The sequence below is a fragment of the Charadrius vociferus genome, unplaced genomic scaffold, assembly GCF_000708025.1.
Source record: "Charadrius vociferus isolate BGI_N301 unplaced genomic scaffold, ASM70802v2 scaffold324, whole genome shotgun sequence".
In the NCBI taxonomy this organism is placed as follows: domain Eukaryota; kingdom Metazoa; phylum Chordata; class Aves; order Charadriiformes; family Charadriidae; genus Charadrius; species Charadrius vociferus.
The window spans coordinates 2,321,132-2,343,500 of record NW_009648041.1 but is presented as its reverse complement, the minus strand read 5'-3'; the positions used below and the strand labels follow the sequence as shown (position 1 = coordinate 2,343,500).

At 47.3% G+C, this 22,369-nt stretch overlaps 1 protein-coding gene across 1 annotated transcript in view; it reads right to left on the bottom strand.

The window, feature by feature from the left end:
• Positions 1–17,661, bottom strand: part of FRMD4B (FERM domain containing 4B) — a 64,125-nt gene extending 46,464 nt beyond the window's left edge. Inside the window, exons 1-4 of the mRNA XM_009883587.1 lie at positions 17,596–17,661; positions 16,767–16,861; positions 14,428–14,520; positions 10,343–10,427 (exon numbers count right to left, since the gene is read on the bottom strand). Of these exons, the coding sequence (XP_009881889.1) occupies positions 10,343–10,427; positions 14,428–14,520; positions 16,767–16,861; positions 17,596–17,661 (339 nt within the window). The remainder of the gene's footprint in view (positions 1–10,342; positions 10,428–14,427; positions 14,521–16,766; positions 16,862–17,595) is intronic.
• Positions 17,662–22,369: the final 4,708 nt, after the last annotated feature.

Here is a 22,369-nt window from a genome sequence, read left to right as displayed (position 1 = left end):
CCCGCACCACAAAATAAGGGAAAACGGGGCCAGAAGGACCTTAAAAGCTCATCACCAAGACCATCTCCCTGCCCCAAGGCAGGATCAGCTACATGCGGCTCATCACCTTTTAAGCACAGAAGAAACTCATCGAGATTTAAATACCTAAATGCAATTCTCACATCAAAGGCCCTCTTCGCTTTGTTACTCGGTTCCAAGAGAAACTGCAGCGCTGGGTGAGCTGCTGCAGCAGCGAGTCTCCGCTGACCCACAGCAATAGCTGCTGCTGGTGTTACTAATTAGCAGGAGTAATTATGAGGCTGCTTTTCTGTGTTTATTTACTTGGTCCTAAATACAAGCATGAAGAAACTCTGGTCACTTTACTAGGCTGCTATGGCATTGCCACAAACGTTAAAAATGATCCCACAAACCACTTCATTTAGGGTTTCAGGAGACCAAACAGGCTGAAGGGGGCCTGCCTTCTTCAGGTGATGAAGTTTCAGTCCTTGCTTTCATGGCAAGGGTTTTACTGTGCAAACATCCTCGGTTTTGAATACATTTGCTTAGAAGCTGTGTTGAGGAGCAAACAGGTAAGAAGGTCCTCCCTAACCTGACCTCTCTCAAAGTAGACACTGAAGATGTCTTGACCAGAGCAAAGGGGACGAACAGGACATTCCAGGCACAAAGCTGCCACCACGGTTCTCCAGCTGTTGCAAACCTCAGAACAGGCTGGACCAGTCCTAATTATCACCATGTATCGCCATACAAGAACAGTAGCAGGAGATTGGGGCCATTCTAAGGGAAGCTCTGCACCAAACCCCCCCCCCCCAAAAAAAAAAATCACAAACCAAAAAAACCACCAAAACCCAAAGAGCAATCAGGAGAGCACCCACCCTTTGAAAGGGCTAAAAATCAACGAAGAAAGATGCAGGGAGGTAAAGGGACTGCCCTGATATCATGCAATAGCTAAATAACAGAGCAAGGACTTGAAGCACGGGATCTCAAAGCCCAGCTCAGCCTTTTTCTAACAGACTAATGCTATATACAAGTGACAGTCTCTTGGAGAATTCCCTCACCAGCCTGGAAGTATTTCCCCTCATAATATAAAATTATTTGCCATCTGGTTCCCCAATTGGCCACAACATAATCCAGCCTTGCCCTGGGCTGTCAAGGAGTTTGGAGAGCCCTTGGCTTGACACAAACCCATATAGCAATACGTGTCACTCAGGAGCTCAGGACCGTGACTTTTCCCACTCAGTTCATGCAATGTTTTGATTTTATAACCATCCTTCAGCCCCAAGGCCAGCGGATGGGGGTCTCTGTTTCAGCATTGCTTTAACAGCAAGGTCAGATTTCAAAAATAGATTGGGAAAAATGGCTGTGAGAAGATTCATTTTCAACACCTGCAATTGCCGGGCTAATTTAAGCAGAGACTTCAGCAAGCAGGCGGAGGGGACCCTGGGAGCCAGGGCAGCGACTGCTCTCATGGCCCCGCGTTGAAGATGAAGATGGAAGGTTTTCCTAGATCCATCCCAAGTGGGAACGAGGTCACTAGCACGAGGTTAAGTAGATGGATGTAATTCAGATAATGGAATCCAAGTCTTCTACATTTCAGATGCAAATAAGTTTAAGCAGACTAGTGGGTGCAGCTCCAGGGAGGGGACGAAACTGGTATTTTTCAATTAGAGTTTGCACAGGGACCAATCATTTTAACTAGCGAGACAGATTCAGCCTCTCGTGTTGCTCTCCAAAAGGCCACCGGCTTATCTCAACACTGCATTTGGTCCAGCAGATTCAGGTGGTGGCTTTTGTCATACTGACAAACCTCAGAATAATAAAAGGTTGTAGCAGATGTCCAAACCTGGTGGCAATTACTGCAGAGCAGGAATAGGTCGCTATCTCAGCAGCTAGTAAAGACCAACTCCTGCCTTCAGTGCCCAGGGGCAGAATTTAGCCCCCAGTTCCGACAGGAGCTCAAGTCTTTTTGCTGCACAGCTGTAGACTTATGAATGTGATAAAAATCACAAGCTCGGTCATGAATAGAGCAGTGAACCCTCATTAGACACAGCAACAACACTAGAATTACTGTCACAGAGATACAAGTCTGAAATCCTGATGAAAACACAGATCAAGAATGACGATAGTCAGATGAGCATTAACTGTGCTAAGCAAATCTTTAGACTGTAAACTCAGATTAAAAAGAAAGTAAGCAACACAGAGGAACCATCATCTTTAACTCTCTAGAGCCAGAGCAAGACATGAAAAGTGACATGGATTGTTCACAGCACATATAACCTTCAGAGGTTAAAGACTAACGAAAACATTGCACATGGAGATTTGAGAATCTTTGAGGAAGTACTAACACACCTCTTCCCTCAAACCAACCCCTGTAAAAATTTGTATTAACCAAAGACGCCCCCATATACACACACTATGATTGAATAGCCTCAAGACAGCCACAATATTGAATGTAATTACCCATGGTTACAGAAAGGTGATTAAAAAAAGCTGAGAGAAAGAAGGGTGCAATTAGACAGAGGGAAAGGAAGCATCCAAATGCGTACGACACAGTGTTCAAACCGAGGGAGGCAATTAGCTGGGTGTGGATGCAGCACAAGTGAAGAAAGCGATGCCACCATCCGTGCCCAGCACTGTCATGACGTCCCACAAGAGATCCCGCACCCCCGCGATGTGTCCCGACAGCCAGAGGATGCAAAGGCAGGTCCCCTGCAGTGCGGAAAGCTTAGCAGCTTTTCAGCGTTGAAGGCTTCTTTGGGAACAGAGGGTGCACAGAGGTGGCCTGAGCTCCTGGGACAGGCTGGGGAGGGGAGGGGTTGGTGGCCACAACCTGTTCCACGACACAAGTTGAGCAGCACGGGAGGAAGTAGGTCAGGCGATTCAACAACTCGCCCTGTTGGCATGGCTGTGCTGGGTAATTATACCACGGAGACAAACGATGGCAGCAAGTGAATAACCCTCCAACTTTAGAGTGCCTGTACCAATTGCCGGCATTCACACCTACGTCTCAATCCCGGTGGTGTCACCTGCTGTTCACGCTGCCCTGCGACACACCGGACACCCCATCCCCATCCCATTCCCTTCTGCATCAGAAGTTCCAAACTTTGCTGAGCATCTCAGCTGGGACCAATTTCCCAAAGACAGAAACACAGGGCTGAGAAAAAGCATAGCAAAGCAAGTGTCTGCCTGCAGCACACCAAGGAGAGAAAGTAAAGCACTAAACCAGCAGGAGATGCAGAATAGCAGCCCTTATAGGAGCAAATTAAAGGTTGGTCCTTCTGACCCTCCTCAAAAGGGCACTTCAGATTTGCACTCATGCTGCCTTTACCCCATGGGGAGCGCAGCCTGGATGGCTCAGGAGGCCTCACAGATGCTTCACAGCATTTAGATGGTCCATGACACCTTTTTTTTCATCCACTAAGCCCCACAGCCCTTCCTACCCACACGAGAGAGCATAAACAGAGACTGAACACAGCTCAGTGCATGTGCAGCAGCCACCGTGGTTCTCTCCTGGCAGGACCTGCTGCTTCCCACCTCAGCGGCTTAGGCCAACCCAGCCAAAAGGAAAGCTGGTAGTGCCTTGTGGTGAGCAAAAGCTTCAGGTTTCTCTGTTACACCCTTTATTTGCTGCCTCTGCCAGCCACCCTCATCCATCTCCCTTGGTGGCATTTTGTGCTTCAGCCAACACTTAGATGAAACTCCAGGGACAGCAGGAGCTACTCTGACTTGGCTACACAGTTCAGTGCAACACGAGCACATTTAGCACTCCTTTTTTTGCATTAATATAAAAGTAAAAGCAGAGAATGGGGGAAGGACATAGACTTCCTTGTTTGCAAGCCAGGGTATACAGCAAGCGTCATTAGACTTCATGTATAATCACAGCCTTTCACTTTCCTACCACAGCATCACAGTGAGATACCCAACACACACCAACAACAGACCCAGCTGAGCTGTCACAGCACCTTTACCCTGTGGCCAGGAGATCAAAGGTGCAAAACTCTCCATTGCAATTAGTGCTGGTAGTTAGACCCAGGAGAAGGTGACTGCATCAAGAGACGCGAGGTATGAAACTGCCTGCAAACCAATTAAGCCTTCATATGCAATGGGCCAGCCCAGCTGCGACACAACCTACGCCTCCCCTGGCAAGAGCTTCAACAGGTCCCTGGGGCACCATCACCCTTCACAGCAGGCAGCCTTGGACCAACATCAACCGCTCTCAGAGGTGCTGTGTAGAGTCTCTTGACTATACCCACACCACAGCCAAGTCCCTCCCCAAGCTGCCAACACAGCTCCACATGGGGTCTCATGGGATAACGAGTAGGGAGGCCCATGGAGATCTGCCAGCTTACATCAGCATGGGGGTCCTGCCTCCTCCTGTCACATTTTGCTCACAGGCATAACCATGCTCCATCCTTCTCATCTGCTGACATGCTGCTAGGGGATTTGGGCCAGGGAAGTGGCTACCAGCACCCATGGAAGACAACAGCCCTCGAGGTGCAGAAGGCCAGCTGGTCCTCGTCCTGGGCTTTACATGTGCTGTCTTCAGGAGCAGAACGGCAAATACAGACAACACATAGTAGTCGAACAGCCTCGGCTAGCATCAGACTACCCAGTGCTACAAGGCTGCATGGGAACGCTCCCCTCTCCCGAGAGATGGAGGAGAATTAGGAAATATCCGTTATAAAACTTTCGAGAGCTCTCTGATATATGACCACTTTGCTCTCCACGAGCTGGAAGCCAGCCAGGCTTCATGCTCACTCCAGGGGTCTGTTTCAACAGCTCTTCTTGGTAAGCACTGGTCTTCAGGCTGCCAAGTGCTCACAAGCATTGCTGTTCATGAAGCTATCACAGTTAGACTCCTCCAAAAACTTCCATTTCCTTTAACGTTTTGCCTTTTTTACAGCAATTCTCACAAGTTCTTGAAAGAAATGGGAAATTAAATAAAGAACATCCCCCCCCCGACACCCAAATATAGGGAGGACAAGGGGAACACAGCCAAACTGACCAGGATCTTAGTTTACAGAACATATTTTAAGGACTGGCAAAGAGTCAACCGTATGGCTGCAGAGCTATATGGAGTTTAGCTCTAATGCATAATAAACTTGACAGTGCTTCGCTAGCCAAGTAGGGTGTTATTTTTCCAAACTTGGCTGTTTTGAAAGAAGAAAAGTCTAATTTATCTTTCCAAATTTATCATCAACATGTGTGTGACCAGTTCCGACCCACCTCCTTAAAAGCATCCCAGCTATGGTCATGGGCCATGCAATAACACACTGAATATGTTACAAAGCTCCCCCGTCCCTGTGCAAACACATCAATTCTGAGATACCCATTTCACCTGAAACTAAGTGCTAGGTTTCCACTATTTTAAATTCCAGCTGCATAATAGATTTTAGAAACCGCTATAAATCTAAACCCAGCTTCCCACATTCAGGGACAGGAAAGCAAGCTTTTAAATTGAAGTTATCACCACTGAAGGTTTTCAGGCAGCAGTTCTCAAAGCCTTGAAAGAGAGGCACGTAAGAAAATAGAACCCAGACATACACAAAGCATCCTTCCAGCAATTGCATTCTCCCAAAATACATGTATATAAAAAAAAGCTTACAACTAAGTCACTGTGAGGCCCTTCCATAGACCTGGAGATCTAAGTTTTACCAGCTCCCACCTCCTGCTCAGTGGCCCAAGGTATTCCTGGCAGTGGGTACGGCTTCTCCAAGCTCCAGCCCAAAGAGCACGGATGCTGGAGAGCAGGAGCCAGGCAGCTGGCTGGACCACACAGGACCCAGACAGGATGGGGACTGCAGCATCAGACAAGGAGGGGAGTAAATGGGCAGCTCAACACGAAAGGAGGGTAGGGTGAGAGCACTGGAAGCATTCGTTATATCAGCTGGAGGCCAAGGTTTGTGCACACACCAGCAGCGAGGAAACACCAGGCGCTCTTACGAGCCTAGCAGTAAACGTTGCATTTAGTTCACGTGCAAGGAGGCACGGGGAGGGCAAGGCCAGCAAACGCTGAATGGGTCCTGTTGGCTGCTCCAACAGAGGGAAGTTTATTCTCCAGGTGTGTAAAGCAGCGCTGCATTACACACTGCAGAGAGAAGATGCTGGTGCTGGTGCGCTGGGGGGTTAAGATGGGGTGCGGTGGAAAGGAGCAGCTATGGGCACCTCGTGCTCAGTGCACAGTGACTCTTTGCTCCGGGTGCAGAACTGTGACACTGCTTAAATATGATTTGCAAAAGTAAAGAAAAAGTTCTCAGCCCTCTTGTGCTTTGGGCAAAGGGGACTCCCCCAGCTCCCCACAGGGGATGAGGGCCCGGCAGAGATGGGGACAGCGCTGAGAACAACAGAGGTCCTAAAGGATGCACGAACCTGGCGCGTGGCAGCAAAGGTCCCAGAGGCACAAAGGAGCTTTGACCGTATGGAAGAGCACGGAGATGGGGAGTGGGTGGGGAGTAGAAAGAAATACATTCTTGGCAGCAGAGATTTTATTGTCTATCTGCCCCTCCCTTGCCAAAATGTCTACAGAAATTGCAAAACGCACAAGCCTCAGATTCCTCCAGCCCTTGACAGCAGAAAGTGGTACCCGATTTGCAGAAAGGGGCGCAGAGATTGGCAGGAAGGAATGTGGTGAGGAAGGTGAGGAAGAGCAGCGTGGCTGTGCACTACAGAGCACAAAGCAGCCTTTGCTCTTTTCAGAACTTTCATGCAGGTTTTTATTCCATTATTTATTCTTCAGAAGCCATATTTTGTAATATATTATATAATAATTTTTATATTTAATATGCTATATTATTTCTTCTTAATTTTTATTCAGCTGGCAGCAAAACCCCTCTGGAGCAATCCAGGGCAAGACGGCCAACACACTCTGCCCAGCAGATCCACCCTAAGCCCAGAGATGCTGGACTTCACGAGGGAGATACCATTCTCTTTGATTAGATACAGCCACTTCCAGGATTTCACACACAGGATTGCCCACAGATCTCTCAAAGAATACCGTAAATACGTTTATGATGCAGCCTCTGAACCTAGTAAGCCACAGATAAATCCCCTCCAGAGGGGAGACTGGCATGAAGCTTCGCCAACACGCTGGCTGTATTTGCCCAAGCCTTCAGTTGGCTCTCGTGGTGTGTCCTACACACTGACAGGAGCACCAACGTGCACTGTCTCGCATGCAGGGCGACATCACCCGCTCACCCACTGCTCAGGAAAGCATCATTTTCCATGGCACACAAGCCGTGGAAGCACAGGTACCTACAACAGCTGTGCTGTCAACACACGCCAGCACTCGGGAAAGTCAGAAGAGCACAAACACAAACTCCCTCGAGCATCAGGCCTCTGCACCACCCTGCATTTGGGCTTTTCACACACGATGTCCCCTATGGGGAACAAGCTGCTGTTTGGAAACAGCTTTGTGAAAGCAAAAAGCATGACTGGCTTTTAAGCAATCTTATCCAGGCAGGTCTTCTCACACCCCAGGTATTGCAGCGTTTATCCTCTCAACCGCATTCCTGACCCACACAGAGCAGAAGCTTCATGCAAAGATCCAGGTTCGGATACGGCCCCGCAGTAGGGCATCCTCCAGCACAGCCAGTGCATTGAGCACACGGGCTGGGTGTAGGTTGCTGCTTTTTGAGACACTGGGGCTTCCTCACTCCAGGAATGCAGCGAGGAAAGGAGAGGAGAAAAAAAAAAAAAAACACAACAAAAAACCCACCCTAAGCTGAGGCAGGTCTAACCCCCTGGAGCTGGACTAAGGACTGAGAAATGCCAGGGAACATTCCTCGCTGTCATCAGTGAGCATCAGCCGCTTGCTTCGCCGGAGCTGGGGATCTGCTCACGTTCAGAAGCCGACCCCGCTCAGCCTGCGCCTCCTTCCCCACAGCACAGCGGGACAGATGCCCTGCGTGAGCGCAGCCAACGTGCCTTTACGCATCCTCTTGTCCGCGTCCCGTGGGCTTAAATATGAGAATTGGTCCTGCGTGCACTTTGTGCACTACTTGAAACCTAGAGCCTGACCGTAAGTTTACCAAGTAGGATAAAATATTTTTAAAAGACTTAATTTGAAGGTTAAAAGCCACTGGACCAAATACATCTTGAAAGTAAGCAAACTGGCTTCTGCTGAAGTAGTTGCGGGCTTCTGCTGAAGCCGGGCTGTGAAGCCGCTCAGCAGAAAGCGCCGCAGGCAGAGCGGGAGCTCTTGGCTTTCCTTACATCTGGAATTGCTTGGCACTGCCCACGGAGATCCTGCTCTTGGGAGGAAGCGATGCTCCCGTCCCGCCGCTGACCACAGAAACTGGACGTGACAGAAAACCCTCTGTGCTTCTGGCAGTTTTGCTCACAGGAACAGGGAAGGCAGCACTTCGGGTTGTTACCAATTAGAGCACACACCTTGCAAGCCATGGAGGGGAAAATGTCACCCAGCCTTCATTCAAACCTCTCCCGGCTCCCGAAGCCCTGAACGCCACTGGATGATGCGCAGTCTGCTTATTGCAGCACTCCCTGCATCATCAGCGCTTCTCCTGCTATCAGCACTTCATTTCAGTAATATGAAGTTATGTTGCTTGAATAATATTTATCCAGGCCAGAAGTGACTTCTTACTGGTTTGATGACACACGTGTCTATGATCAGTGAGGAAAGCTTTTTTTATGCTTCTCTTCCTTTCCTTTGTCTTATGCTTTATGCACATACATAAACACATATACTCACACCAAACGTTTTGAAGTTGACAGCGTTTGTTTTGATAGCAGTGGCATTTTTCACATTCCATCCTAAAACCAGACCTATCTTCCAATTCCAAAATTATTTGTTTCTGTTTAAAGTGCTCTGGTTTTCCCCGAACAGATGACAAAAAGTTGCCAAGACCCTTCATTTCAAATGGCAGATACACCAAATGGAGATTTGCTTTTTATTAATCTTAACTAGTGAGGTCCCATGTTCTTCAAACATCTTTACAACTTCAGCATTCTGTAGAAGAGGCCCCAATTTCCTCCACTCTTCCAGAAAGCAATTCTTGTACAAAGCACAGTCTCAACTTTGCTATTAGCCACTTTCACATCCGGTTTCTGATCCCACCATAAAATCACAAATACTGAATACTGAATAAGAATCCTCAAATATGAAGCATATTAAAGGTGAAAACTTTGGCCGGTTACACTGAGCTCCTCCACCAGCTAATGACACAGGATTGTTTTCCAAGAGAAGGTTCTAAGAACCGAGCGACCCTTTTATACTGATTGAACTACAAGTAAAAAAAAAAAGCGCCAGATGCCCAAGTTTGACATTAACTGGAAAATCCCAGAAACATCAGGCATTGCTAAAGTAAAGTTCATTGAACTGCAGCTGCTATTGCACCACTGGTTATTAGGCGCACACCAAAGGTGGCAGCCACACCACCCTTTTTTCAGAGCAAGATGAACTTGCAGCAGATCAACCTTATTTAAGATTTTAGCTACCATATCACTAAGTGGCAATAGGATGAGGGGGAATGGCTATGAACTGGAAGAGGGCAGGTTTAGATTAAACATTAGGAAGAAGTTTTTCACTTTAAGGGTGGTGAGGCACTGGCACAGGTTGCCCAGAGAGGTTGTTGAGGCCCCATCCCTGAGGGTGTTCAAGGCCAGGCTGGACGTGGCCTTGGGCAACCTGGTCTAGTGGGAGGTGTCCCTGCCTATGGCAGGGGGGTTGGAATTCAATGATCTTCAAGGTCCTTTCCAACCTAAACCAGTCTATGATTCTATGAAAAATATGTTCTACCAATTCAAACATGTCAAGAAAACAGCGGAAGCTTCTTAACCAGAGACTAAATATAAAAAGTATTTTAATAACTAGTTTTGATTGCTACTTTATAGGGTTTATTACTTTACTACTACACTGAATTAAGGCAGGAAATCGGGGAATGAGGAATCAAGTTCATGGCAAAGGACCTTCGTCACAGGGCTTTTGCTCTTGAGACAAGTTCATCCTGAGATCAGTAAAGAGGTGCTTGCCTTGAGCATTTACTATGCAGTGTATAGAAGGATATGCCACTCAGAGCCTACCTGTGAAGTTACAACCCAGATTTCAGACAACTTAAAAGCTTTTGAGTATTTAAGACTTATTCTAGTGCAGTGAGCACACAGCAGGGCTGCAAAACCAGGACAAGGAAACCATCATCATCCTTATCCATTTGCTTGGAGCATCAGTATTTAAGTGAAGGAGGAGAGAAAGCGCGCTGAGATTTTTAAAACTTCAATAAGATCTAGAAATTAGACACAGCTCCTACTGAGTTTGCAGGACCATGTAAGATAGCAGAGGAGCAATAAATGGGAGAGGCACAAAGAGCTCCAAAGGAACGCTGGGGCTTACCTGGTGCACACAGGACTTCGCATTCAGAAAGAACAACTCGACTGTAGTTTTGTCCTTGAGAAAGGAAATGCTCTCAATGTAGAACCTGAAAATTAAAAAAAAAAACAAAACAAAACCCCAAAACAGTTACTTGCTTGAATAGTTTTCATCTACCTTCCAAATAATTTTATTTCCTCAATGTTTCGTTCTCTAGTGATAAAATAGCACAGAGGAACTATGAGCTACTGCACTTAATTTCCTGCCTATTAGGAGGGAAAAAACAGAAAAATCACAGGCTGATAGCAGACAGGGAACAACAAATTCCTTGTTCACTAGATTGTAGATATCTGATGACTTTTCATCTCATTTGAAAACCCCTGTTGAATGTTAAAGCAGCAAAGCCCATCTCTCCTATACAGACAAAAACACAGAAGTGGAATAAGTAACTCCAAACAGCGTGTTGCAGGTTGGGAAGCTGGCCTAGTGCTAACGACCATCCTAATCATGATGGGACCCCTAAAACCACGGAAAGGCTGCAAACTGGCTCAGCTTTGCAGGCACCACTCTACACAGCGCTCGCTGCATTCTTCCCCATCCCTATCTTCCTCTTCCCCAAGTGCATCACAGAGGCACTACCAACAAAAACAATCCCATTACTAGTTACTTTGGCCCAGCCAAGGTTAGCAAATGGGTCCCAGTTTGCTATAGAGCTACCCCAAACATCACACATGCCACTGGCACTCTGCAAAATTGCACACAACCCGTCTGCGTCCTTCTCTGACTCACTTGGGGCATCAAACCAAACAGCGCTGAGATGCATTAAATGGTGTGGAGAAAACCCATCTATAATTTGATGAGTGTGGAACTGCCAAGTCAGTTTAATAGGACAAATTTGTGTGAATGTGGTCCTGTCAATCCTCCTCTAGCTGGATCTGAGAGCAGGATACCTCTCCTTCAGCTCCTTACGGAGGATGAATGTGTTGGGTCCAGACTCTCCCAACCGATGCTAGGCAGCAGGTACACTTTTTTTTGCAGCCAAGCAAAGACTTGGGCCACCACCACCACCGCCCCAGCAGTGCGGACCACACCAGGGCTTCTCAATGTCTTGCCTTTGATAGCAGGAGGGTTGGATGGTCAACAAAGGACACACAACCCACGATGTTTATCAGAACCAGGCCAATCCCTCCCACAGCGCTCCTAAGGCTCCTCACAGCCTCAAGCTCCAGCCACTGATCTCTTGGTGAAGATGATTTGCAAGACATTGGAAGAAGTCCACAGCAGCATCACAGAGTGCATGGTAGGAAGCAGTAACACCAGCACCTGCTGCGCGCATTAGGAATGTATGCATTATTTATGCCGTGACTTGAGACATGCAATATATTAAACAGTAATTATTTTAATATTTCACATTCCTACCGCATGTTCCATCAAATTAATTTTAAAGCACACCCCAGAACGCCTCTGCAGGATAAGGAGATGATTTACCCGTGTTACAGGCATGCAGCCTGTCCAAGGGGCAGACCCAAGCCCAGCAGCCTGCCCCAGACATTTGAAAGGCTATTTTACATTTCTATGACTCACCTTTCACCGAGAACTGTAGGAACCACAGGTACTTCCACCCTCTCTTGATGATACCTGATATAATTTTTCTCCAGCAGCTTTGCTAAATTTCACTTTAAGTACACTTGGAGTGTTCCTCTCCAGAAACACAGAGCATCAGAGGGCAGGAGCCCCACTCTTGGTCCTCTTCCAATCTGCTGCCAGGCAGGCATGGACCTTCCTCAGCCTGCTAAAGCCTTCCTCCCTCCGCTACACCAAAAAGGTGATTTTCCTCAACTAACGGCCTCATTTGCACTTGCAGTTTCTTTCAACTAAGAGTCAGATGTGGCTGATGTCCTCACAAGCAGCACAGTACCCCTGGCTCTGCAGAGAGGCAGCTCCCAGTCACTGCTGGTACAGAGTATGGATTTAGGGAGAGGGCACTGGGGAGGTGTTGCCCCTGCCCCAGCCAGGTCTGTGTGCTCTGTTTCTTCCATGGTACAAGCTGTACGCTCTTATCACCACAGTACACATGGGGAACACTGGACCACAGAGATAAGGATGCTCAGGGGATGGAAGGCATGTTTGGGAACACCATAAAGTATATGTTCTGCTTTTATTTCCAATGCTGTCAGCATCCTTGAAACTAGAACGACACTTTTATAAGTCCTAAATCTGCACATCCTAAGTCTGTAAGTCTTAAACCAGTTACACATACCATATGTAAACTTACCCGACTGGATTGAATTTATGCCAGCTGAAGAAAAACAGTTCAAACCTGAAAGGATTTACCATGCGTTCCAGTACTGAATGACAAAAGCTCAGGGCTGGGCAGTCATGAACAAAGGGAAAGTACCTGGGGATGCCCCCCATTTCCCTATTGCTACTGGAAACTGTCCAGTGCAGTGCTGAAAGAGACTGAGGACTGATGCTGTTGCACATTTGCCACTTAGGAGAAGAGCAGCTCAGTGCCCAGCCCCTCCACGCCACTTGCCCCACGCCTGACCACACTTTCCTGTTCAAGCCACGGGCACACACAGCTACAACTGTATATTTCGGCTGCTCTCATGGGAGTTTAATTAAGGAATAGGCTATGACAAGGCAAATGTGTTCACACGAGATAAGTGTCTGAACTAACCACCCAAGGTACAGGCAATGGAGCAAAGGCCTCGAGTTGCTTACTTACCCAAAGAGTTGTAACAAAGTAGAGAGCTGCAGGTTTTGAAGTAGCTTTTCTGCTGGAATCTCTATTTTCTACGGATCAGACAGTTTCTATATTGCTAATTATTTCTGTATTCTCCTTCTCCTGCTCTGCTTCTCACTCCCTGCCCACCTCCTTGGCTACTAATCGTTTGTTTGGGATCTCACAAACCCGGAGTAGTCAGGCTTAAAAATAGTTTCTAGAAGTTGATCCTTCCAAGCCCACTCCTCACAGATGAACTCTTACTCAGGTCTCTCAACACCCTGTCCTGCAGAGGACCATCTTGCAACAGAGCGGGCCAAAATGAACATCACAAGCCAACAGCATTAATCCCAACCAAAGAAGCTCTCAAGTTATATGATTGCCTTCACAGCTTTCTTGGGCAGTCACAGATTTTAGCCTCCCAGATCGTCAAACACAGTGAATATACTGAAGAGCCCATCATCCCTTTTAAAATGGATTAATTTTTTTTTTCCCTTTCTTTTAAAAGTGGGGAAGGGAAGAGAAGCTCCGAACTCCATCACAGATAAGCACATATTCAGCAAAAACAAAGTGCCACTTGTTTGAGCCATTCACTCAATGACCAGAGTGAGGAGGACACGGCAAGGTGACGGTGCCAACCGACCCAACTACACCAGAGGCTCTGCCTTGGAAGTGCTTCAAATAATTAAGCATACAAGGCATAAATTTACTGAGATATGAAAAGCGAATGAGGTCAGTCTGCTCTCATTTTCCTCACAGACTGCAAGGAAAACAAAAAAACTCCAACAATATTAAGAATATGATGCTTGGTCTTTTCTGCCAGCACAGAAACCTCTCGTAGGACATGGGTTTTTTCAGGCCCTTAACCAGCAGAGCTTTGCCAGCAAAAGCCCTAAAGTAATGCAATTACATTGGCCAAAACCATCACTTTGCCAGGGATTTTATTCTCTCCTGGGGACTGGCTTAAGCTGTGCGAGCAAAGAAGCCATCAGCAATCCCTTTCAAGTACAGACAACCCTTAAGTAAACAGAAGAAGAAAAAGCAAGGACAACTGTTTAAACAAACTGTATTAAAATTTAGCACTATTAAAGACAAGTCAGGCAACAAAAGATACTTAAAATATGGGTTTTAAAGAAAAAAAAACAACCCTAGGAACAACGTCCTAGTAACAGTTTAAAAAGTAGCAGGTTCCAAACTACTTTATTTCATAGTTAAATACAAAAGAGAGCAGCACTTATCCAGAACCTAATCTCCTTCTAAAAATAATATATCGCTTTGACATTTATTTCCTTTATCAAACCCGTAATCAGTCCTTTTAAACAAAAACCCCTGGTGATAAATAAACCCAAGTGGTAATGTTTTCTTTGTGGAAACAATTACTCACCTAACGGCAAAGTACAAAGTTGCCGGGCCCGGTTTCTTGGGCAAGTCATGGTCCAGGACTCGGTGATCCAGCTGCAGCCAGACGCTCTGACCTCTGCGGAAACAGGGTGGGGAGGTGGTTAAAAACTGGGGCGGGAAACACAGAAATGGGCTCTCTTCAGTGCTCGTGTTTACACCAAGCATTACTTTAAGAAGTGCGGGATTCAGCTCTGAGGCAGGCAAACATCTCATCCAATTATTTCCTTTTTTCTCTCTAAGTTTTGAGATTTTGATGTAACTCACTGTTGGACATTAGAGAAGGCTCTTTGCTGTTGTATTTTCAGCTGCAGCACAAAAATCATAGCATGGCACCCAGGAAAACTAAACGTTCTTGAAATAGCTATAGATGGGGATGCTTCCATTGGCTTCTCATGGCTCACGGCGGGGAACTGATCCGCAGCAGAGGCTGGATGTTTGCCTGCAGCAGAAACGGGTCCGATCTCTTCTGCTGCATGGGGATCGCACAGCTCTGCGGCCGCATCCCTGACTCCTCCTGCTCTGCACCATTCCCCAGTCCCAGCGAGACATAAACCCCCATTTCAGGGCAGAGGGATTTACCGCAGGCGCGCTCATTTAATGAGGCAGGTGTATAAAAGCAGAGTTCTCTCTGCAGCAGCTTCTCTGACTGCAAGGGGAAGGAAGCCAGAAAGAAAACCAAAATCCTCCAAACCCCAACAACCTCCCTGAGTTCCCTGGGGCCAAGGGGGAGCCAGGAGCCTTGTGGCTGCCCCAAAAGGCTGGGGCATGGGTGCCCTCCAGAGGCCAAAGGCTCCCTCCAAGCACCCAGTCCAACCATGTACACCCAAGGCAGCCTCTGGAGTCCCACTGGTGTTTCTGGGGATACCAACAGCTTATAGGTAATCTCCTGGCAGCACTTTAAAGCTCACGGTGAGGGAGTGCCAGCAACCAAAAGCCTCCAGAAGAATTTTCATGGCAGCTCTTCTGGGGAGGAAAAAAAAAAAAACCCCAAACCAAGTGCCAACAGCATCCTCAAGGGATTTAAAGAAGAGCTGGAAGAAAGTCTTTTCCAACACTTGAAAGGACAAGGATGTAGCAAAAATATTCTAGGGAGAGCTCGAGATGAGAGTGGCTGGTAAAAATGACACAGTGCTGTGGTCAGGGCCCCAGAGGCAAGCGAGCAGCTCCCACCAGCTCTGAAACCACCAGCCCTTTCTCCAGGACCTGCAGATGGGAACTGCCTCGGCTGCAGCCCCAAACACGGCTCCCATGTGATTTATAGGTGAAGGCTTCCATCCAGGACACCATAAAAAGTGGCAACGGGGAGCAGCAGGGACTAATATTATTCCTATTAGACAAACAGAGGGTTATTTAGGGGCTGTATTGGTGCACAACGCCACTTCCCCACTGCCCAAAGCAGCTCCGCTCGAGCTTTTTTGAGGAGCTGAAGGTAACTCTTCTGGAGATGCTGACCCTGGGGAGCAGAGTCCTGCCTGCGGGTTCCGGTCCTGCACGCAGCTCACGCGGGGAAGCATTTCTGTGCAACGCTGCCAGATGAGTCTAAACACCAGCTGAGATGTCATTTAACCCAGCCGACTCCGGGTTAATGTCACAGACGCGGATCTCCTACGGCACTCCGGAGCGTGGCCCCGTCATCTCACCCAGCCCGGTGGCAGCCGCTGGCGGAGGGGGGCAGGGGACAGGCATCGACAGCGAGATGCTGCACCCAACACCACCACGCACTTGCAATACTCCAGCTGCCGGGAAGGGAGGGTTGCGCATTTCGAGCATTTGCTGCTTTTGCAGCTTTCTGGTGCTCGGCGGAATAGCATGGATATCCAAAAGCAACAGGGAAGCTAGAGGAAAGCTGTTTATGAGAAGAACTCACTTCATATTTCACTGCTGTTAGGGGGAAGTTTGGCTTTAAAAGACTCAATAATACGTTTGAGATTAAAGTGCAAAGCAATAGGAGCAATTCACTTTGAAAATAAATGCAAAACCTTTTTGTTGTTACTAAAAGTGCAGAGTAGGAAAGCTGAGGGTGTTCACGTGGGAAATTATTGCTGAATCAATTTTTCCACCTTGTGAGACAAACATGAGAAGTGAAAGCATCAGAAAGGTATTTTACAAGTATTCTCTGGTTTGTGCCCAGAAGATATTTTCCCAAATATTCTCTGTTTTGTGCCTTCCCCTTTCCTCAGCCAAGCAGCACAAGCAAGGTAAGAAAAACTTTCTTCAAAAGAAAAAGTCATTTTTCCATCACGCTGAGCTGCCACAGTGTCTGGGATAAGGTTTTGCATTGCAATAATCACACACCTGTTCAAAATAAACAAACATACTTACGTATCATCTATAAACGTTATCCCAAAATACTCCTTTTCTTTCAGGTTGAAGTGTGAGGCCACCAGATCCAGTAACTCCCGAGACAAGAGTTTGGGCTATTGAAAGAATAAAAACAGTTTAATGCATTTCAGTCCAGACTTTTCATATGTAATAAAAGTTTTCTCTGCAAATGCTGACATTTAAGTCCATACAGCCACGTTAAAACCCTGTTGTACAACAAGTACAGAAGTGGCTCCATCAGACTCGGGGCAGTCGGATGCGGTGTCTCTGTGGAGCCGTGAGACACGCGGAACACGGAGAGGCAGCGATGTACTTAACCCATGACATCAAGCTGAAGTGCATGGACTGATCACTGCTTTCCTCTTTCTGGGAGAGAAATGTGGAAGCTCAAAGCTTTCCTTCACTTACAGCAGGATGGATTTTTCAATTAAGAAGATATTGTGTACTGGAAGATGTTGTGCTTCAGGTTCTGTTATGGGAAAAAGACACATCCCCCAAAATACACTTTTTTCCTTCCCTCCTAAATTACAGAAGGCACCACCATGAGGGGTGTATTTAATACTCCTTATAAGTTTTGGCAAAAAAGAAAGGCTGAATGCAGAACCGATGGTGGGTATTTCGCCCGCTGTATGCCAACGTCCAGGGGAAACCCTCCCGCTAATTCAGGTCCGAGGAGGGGCACGTGCCTGAACGCGTGCCCATTTCCTCCACTTCTATGAGTTGCTCTAATAAGAGATACAACTTTTCTTCAAACAGTAACGCTGCTAAAGAGAGTAAGCAGAGAAATACGGCACCACGACACTGGTGCCCAAAAGCGCAGGGTCTTTACCTGAACCAGCAGCTCCAAGTTCCTGTCATCGAGGAGGTGCACCTGGCAGTGCCGGCCCTCTGTCATCTGCAAAGACAGCAACACAGCCCCTGAGGAAGGGCAGGACCTGCGCCTTCCCTGGCTTGCACAGGCCCCCGTGCGGCTCAGGGGCAAGGACAGTGCGCAGCAAGCGTTTAATCTGCACGGATAAGGGAATCGACCCCGTACCGGCGCTGAGCGTCCTTCTCCAAGGACTCAGGTCTAGGGAGCTGCCTCAGCACTCTCCGCTCCTGTCAGCTTCAAGCCAGAATGAAGGGTGCTTCGCAGCACTCGGGATCAGATAGAAGGGACATAAGTGCTGCGAGAATTTAATTTGAGGATGAACCAGCCTGGCTAGTACCATAGCCACTTCGGCACCAGCGAGGAGCAGAGATCATAGAATCACTATGGCTGAAAAAGACCTTTAAAAGCATCAAGTCCAACCATTACCTAACTCTACCAGGCTCACTTCTAAACCAGGGACACATGAAACCCCCATCTATCCAACCCTCCCTGCAGACTGGTCAGCCTAGATTTGGTCTGTTGACAGAGGACCCGGTCTCTAGTCTAGATGGAGTCCCTACTGGCACATTAATGCTCTCCCTTGGATAACTTTTCACAAGCACTGCCTCCATAAGATTCTTATATAGGTGGTTGCACACGCCAAGACAGGTGCTTGAAGTGAATGATGAAGAAAAGGATGAGCTTTACAACCTCTGACATTATATCTGGACCACTTCTTTCATGTCACATTTATCTCTTGCAAACAATGTGACTTTCTCTATTTAAGAGGACAGCAATTCAGAAAGAGCTGCACATTAGGCCCTTTTAATATCTGCCCTTTGAAATCTAATTCATTCCCACAAAAAGATTTTACATTATTTCAAATTTGTTCTAATTCTGGACCTCTTGCCGGCTTTGATGAGGACCGGCGTCGCAGCGCTCTCTGGGCGAGAGCTGGTGAAGGAGACGTGGCTTTTATATTTATTCTCTCAGCTTCAGAGTAACTCATTTTCCTGACAGCACAAGCTTCTCGCAGACTATAAATTCTGAGCTGTGAGCAGAAGCCGAGGGTGGTTTGCTTAGATAGGGGCTCCCAGAGGGATTAAATGGCAACACACAGCAGTTTCTCCTTTCACATCCTTCTGGCTCCACAGGGATGGGGACAAGGACAGGGCTGAGCTCCACTGCCACCACCGCCACCCCCATCACCTCCTGCCCCTGCGATGCCACACATCCAAACCTTATAAAGACTTAAAAATAACTGCAATTTATACCTGATTGCAGTATAACTGAGAAGAAACCTGCCGCCTCCCCCCAGTGCTGCCCCCATTTCAACACCCGGCTGTTTGCACAGCGAGGGCTGCCCAGACACAGCCTCTTCTGTCGCCAGCCAGCCGTAAGAAGCCAAATTAACAAAGCTTTTATTGTTTCAACTAATTGAGCTCATTTTGACCAAAACCCAGGAGGGACTCCCCTCCTGAGGAGCTCTGCAAACAGGTCAGAGAGGAGCATCTGCAGGCACAACTCTGTCTGGTGTCTGGGAAAAGGGAGCTACGGCATCTGTGCCGCCAGCACTGGCAACTTATGGCACTAACCAAACACGTATCATCACATCACCCATCAGAACAGCAATCCTGGTAAAAGAACCATTTGCAGAGCCAATCTAGCTGGAATAAACCCCTTCCCTTTTCATTTTTCCTACTGCTGTGAAAGTGGATTTGTAGAGAAGTGCCAGGTGAGGAGTGACTTGTGCACACAGGAGTGCAGAGCAGAGACTGCACCATCATGGAGACGGCAGGGATGCCCTCCCCAGGCAAACCACAACCTCACCCCACGGTGCTGCATCTCCAGGAGGCACCAGCCCAAAGCTGCACAAGCCCCAGGGCCATGCTCCCAGCAGGGTACCACCTTCCAGTGCTTTATCCTTCGGGTTTTGGGAGCAAAGCTGCAGCATCCCAATTCCAGCTTCCAGCATCCCGACTCCAGCTTCCAGCACACTCCCTGCAATTTATCTGCTCACCAACACTCCACCTGGAGCCCTTAAATCCATTATGATCTGACCATGGGTCCATTTGTTCCCAAGAGCTGAAGGTCTGCCATCGCACAGTCATAAATAAGTGGCATGTTACCATCAATTAATCATTTCATCAGCACACCCTTCAAGGTGGTGCATATTTCTGGCTCTGACATACTGTTACCAATCTGCCCCTGTTGTGAAGTGTCTGATCCAATAGTGTTTTTAAATCATTCCCCATCTGTTGCTCTGAGATAGCACAAGGGTTGCCATTATTTAATTGCTAGCTGCTTTAGCTTTCACCCAGTGAAATCACATTAATCACTTCTGACTGTTTTAATTGCCTTGGTTGTCTATTGTTAAGTAAAAAAGGTTTCTATTATAGCAAACACATCCACAAAGCCTTGTGTTGAGGAAAAAGGAAAGTTGCCGGGAAGATTAAAACATAAAAGAAATACCAACCATAATCTGTGTTTCTATTCAGCTATCCAAGGTAATTGCAAAGCACCTTAAAAGTAAAGTAATTAAACCTCGTGACACCCCTGAAGATAGGCAAGATATAATTATCCCCAATTTTTTGATGAGAAAACATAAGGATATAGCTCAAAAGTCTGGTTTACAGATACAGACACAGTTAACATTTAGTACCTGATTCTCCAGGAATCTCAGCTCAGAACAAATCACACAGCTGCTTCCCAGAGTACTAGAAAGCTCAATGAAGAAGTTGCAGAAGACACCAGGTTGTTCAGCGAAAAAACCACAGTGAAACGCCATTCCTGTGACAAACCTGTCAGCTCCCACGCACGTCCCCACGTGACGATGGGCTCCTGTGTCACCCCAGGAACACTGTCGTATGGTGGGACATGACAGCATTGTCCAGGGCCGTGAAACGTCTGCTGCTGCCTATAGCTCAAGGAGGAAAGGGGGTGTCTCTCGAGCCCTTTCTATTTGCTGCTTGCACCCCTCTGCCCCCCCTTAGCAAGGCTACATCCCTGCTAAGACGCCTTCTCCACAACACAGGTACTCACTGTGTGGCACCACAGCCCAGTTGAGGAACGCAAATCTGCCCGGGTGACTACCAGCTTTGCATTCGCAGGCTCCAACCCCTAAAACAAAGTGGTGTTAACCAGGACCGTCCAAACACCAGCCCTTATCCTCCTCTTGCAGACCCAAGGCTTCAGCAACCAGCACCCTGGTTTCCACAGCTGTGCAAGAGCTCACTCCAAGTATCCCCACCCCATTCCTGATGGGGCAGAGAGCACTTCACTTGGCTTACTCCATACTTACAAACACAATCAGAAGCTAATCACTCCCAATTACTACCACAGAGCAACAGAAGCCCATCCTGCATCAGGAATGTCGCCCACCAGAGAGGTCATCTCCAGGAGACAACTCTCCTCACGTGGAGCTGCTCCCCCATGCAGACAGGGCTCCTATATACAACAGTACTCACATTTTTCAAGCCTCTTTCACACAGGGGGCAGAACCAAAAACTTCAGAGGCTATCGCAGCCGCAAGACCACCTCACAAACTTTGGAGTATCAGTCATCTGCCATCAGCCCCATATTGTCCCAGCGCAGTGACAGAGGTGAGACGTGACTACGGTACAGCAATGCCACACGCTGCAACACAGGTATCAACGGTCTGGTCCTCTCCTCTTGCCTGGAGAAGAGCTGGGGAGCTTCAAAAAGAGGACTTCACCACCATAGCATCACAGGACATATACTGGATTTTGGCCATGGAAAAGTGTCTCCAGCTCAGCAACCAGAGACCCTGAGCTCCTGGAGCCGAAGCAGAAAAGGACTCGTTTTTAACTCCCTCGATGACACTGGTGTGATTTATTTCCCCGCAGCACATCAGCTCAGAGGGCTATTTCCTGGGGCTCTGGGAAGGGACCTGCGTTCGACGACTCAGCTCTCAGGGAGAGCTCGTCAGAGACCCAGCACCCGAGAGCCCCTTGCAGATACGTTTTCATCTTTAATTCAGTATGCCTTGCTAATCTGAACAATATAATTGATTTTCTATGTAGTTGGACCAATCCATCATGAGATGAGCGCAGCTGTCTGGCTCAGTTAAGAGGTGGCATGAGCAGTCTGAGATATGTATGAACACATCTATGTTTTCAGCTTATTCTCATTGATTTTGCATTGTCTGCACAAATAAACAATTTCGTTATGTTTGTGCAGCGTGCCCCTAAGTTGGTCTTTTTAGCAGTCATTTTTAAAAGCCTGCAAATATTTAAGCTATTATCCAGTAAAAGAAGCAGCAGCATAAAATTCATCAAGTACCATTGTATCTCATCATCTCATTCCCAATGGGAAATTAGGGGAGAAACATAATGCAAAACCATACTGAGATACTGGGATGCTGGACTCTTTTTTTTTTTTAAACCAAAGTCACCTGTATGCTCTGTGCATAAGTAAGCAATAAAAACTCAAACATGGAGAAGAATGAAAAAGAGGACAAACACTGTCCAATGTAATATTTTGGTATCAACTCCATTTCTGCAGCCCTCCTACCTTATAAGCAGCGGCATTTCAGCAAGAGCCTGATTTACCCAGATCTTCAATGAAAAAGAAAGACAAATGCACAGTTCTCAGAATCTCCATATGTGGAAATTAAAGCACAGGGTAAGATTGTAATTCTATACAGCAGTTTAAAATGTTCAGAAAGGTTTTATATAGCTGGGGAAAAAAAAAAACCACACAAAAAACCCACAAACATTTTTTGCTCCATCTC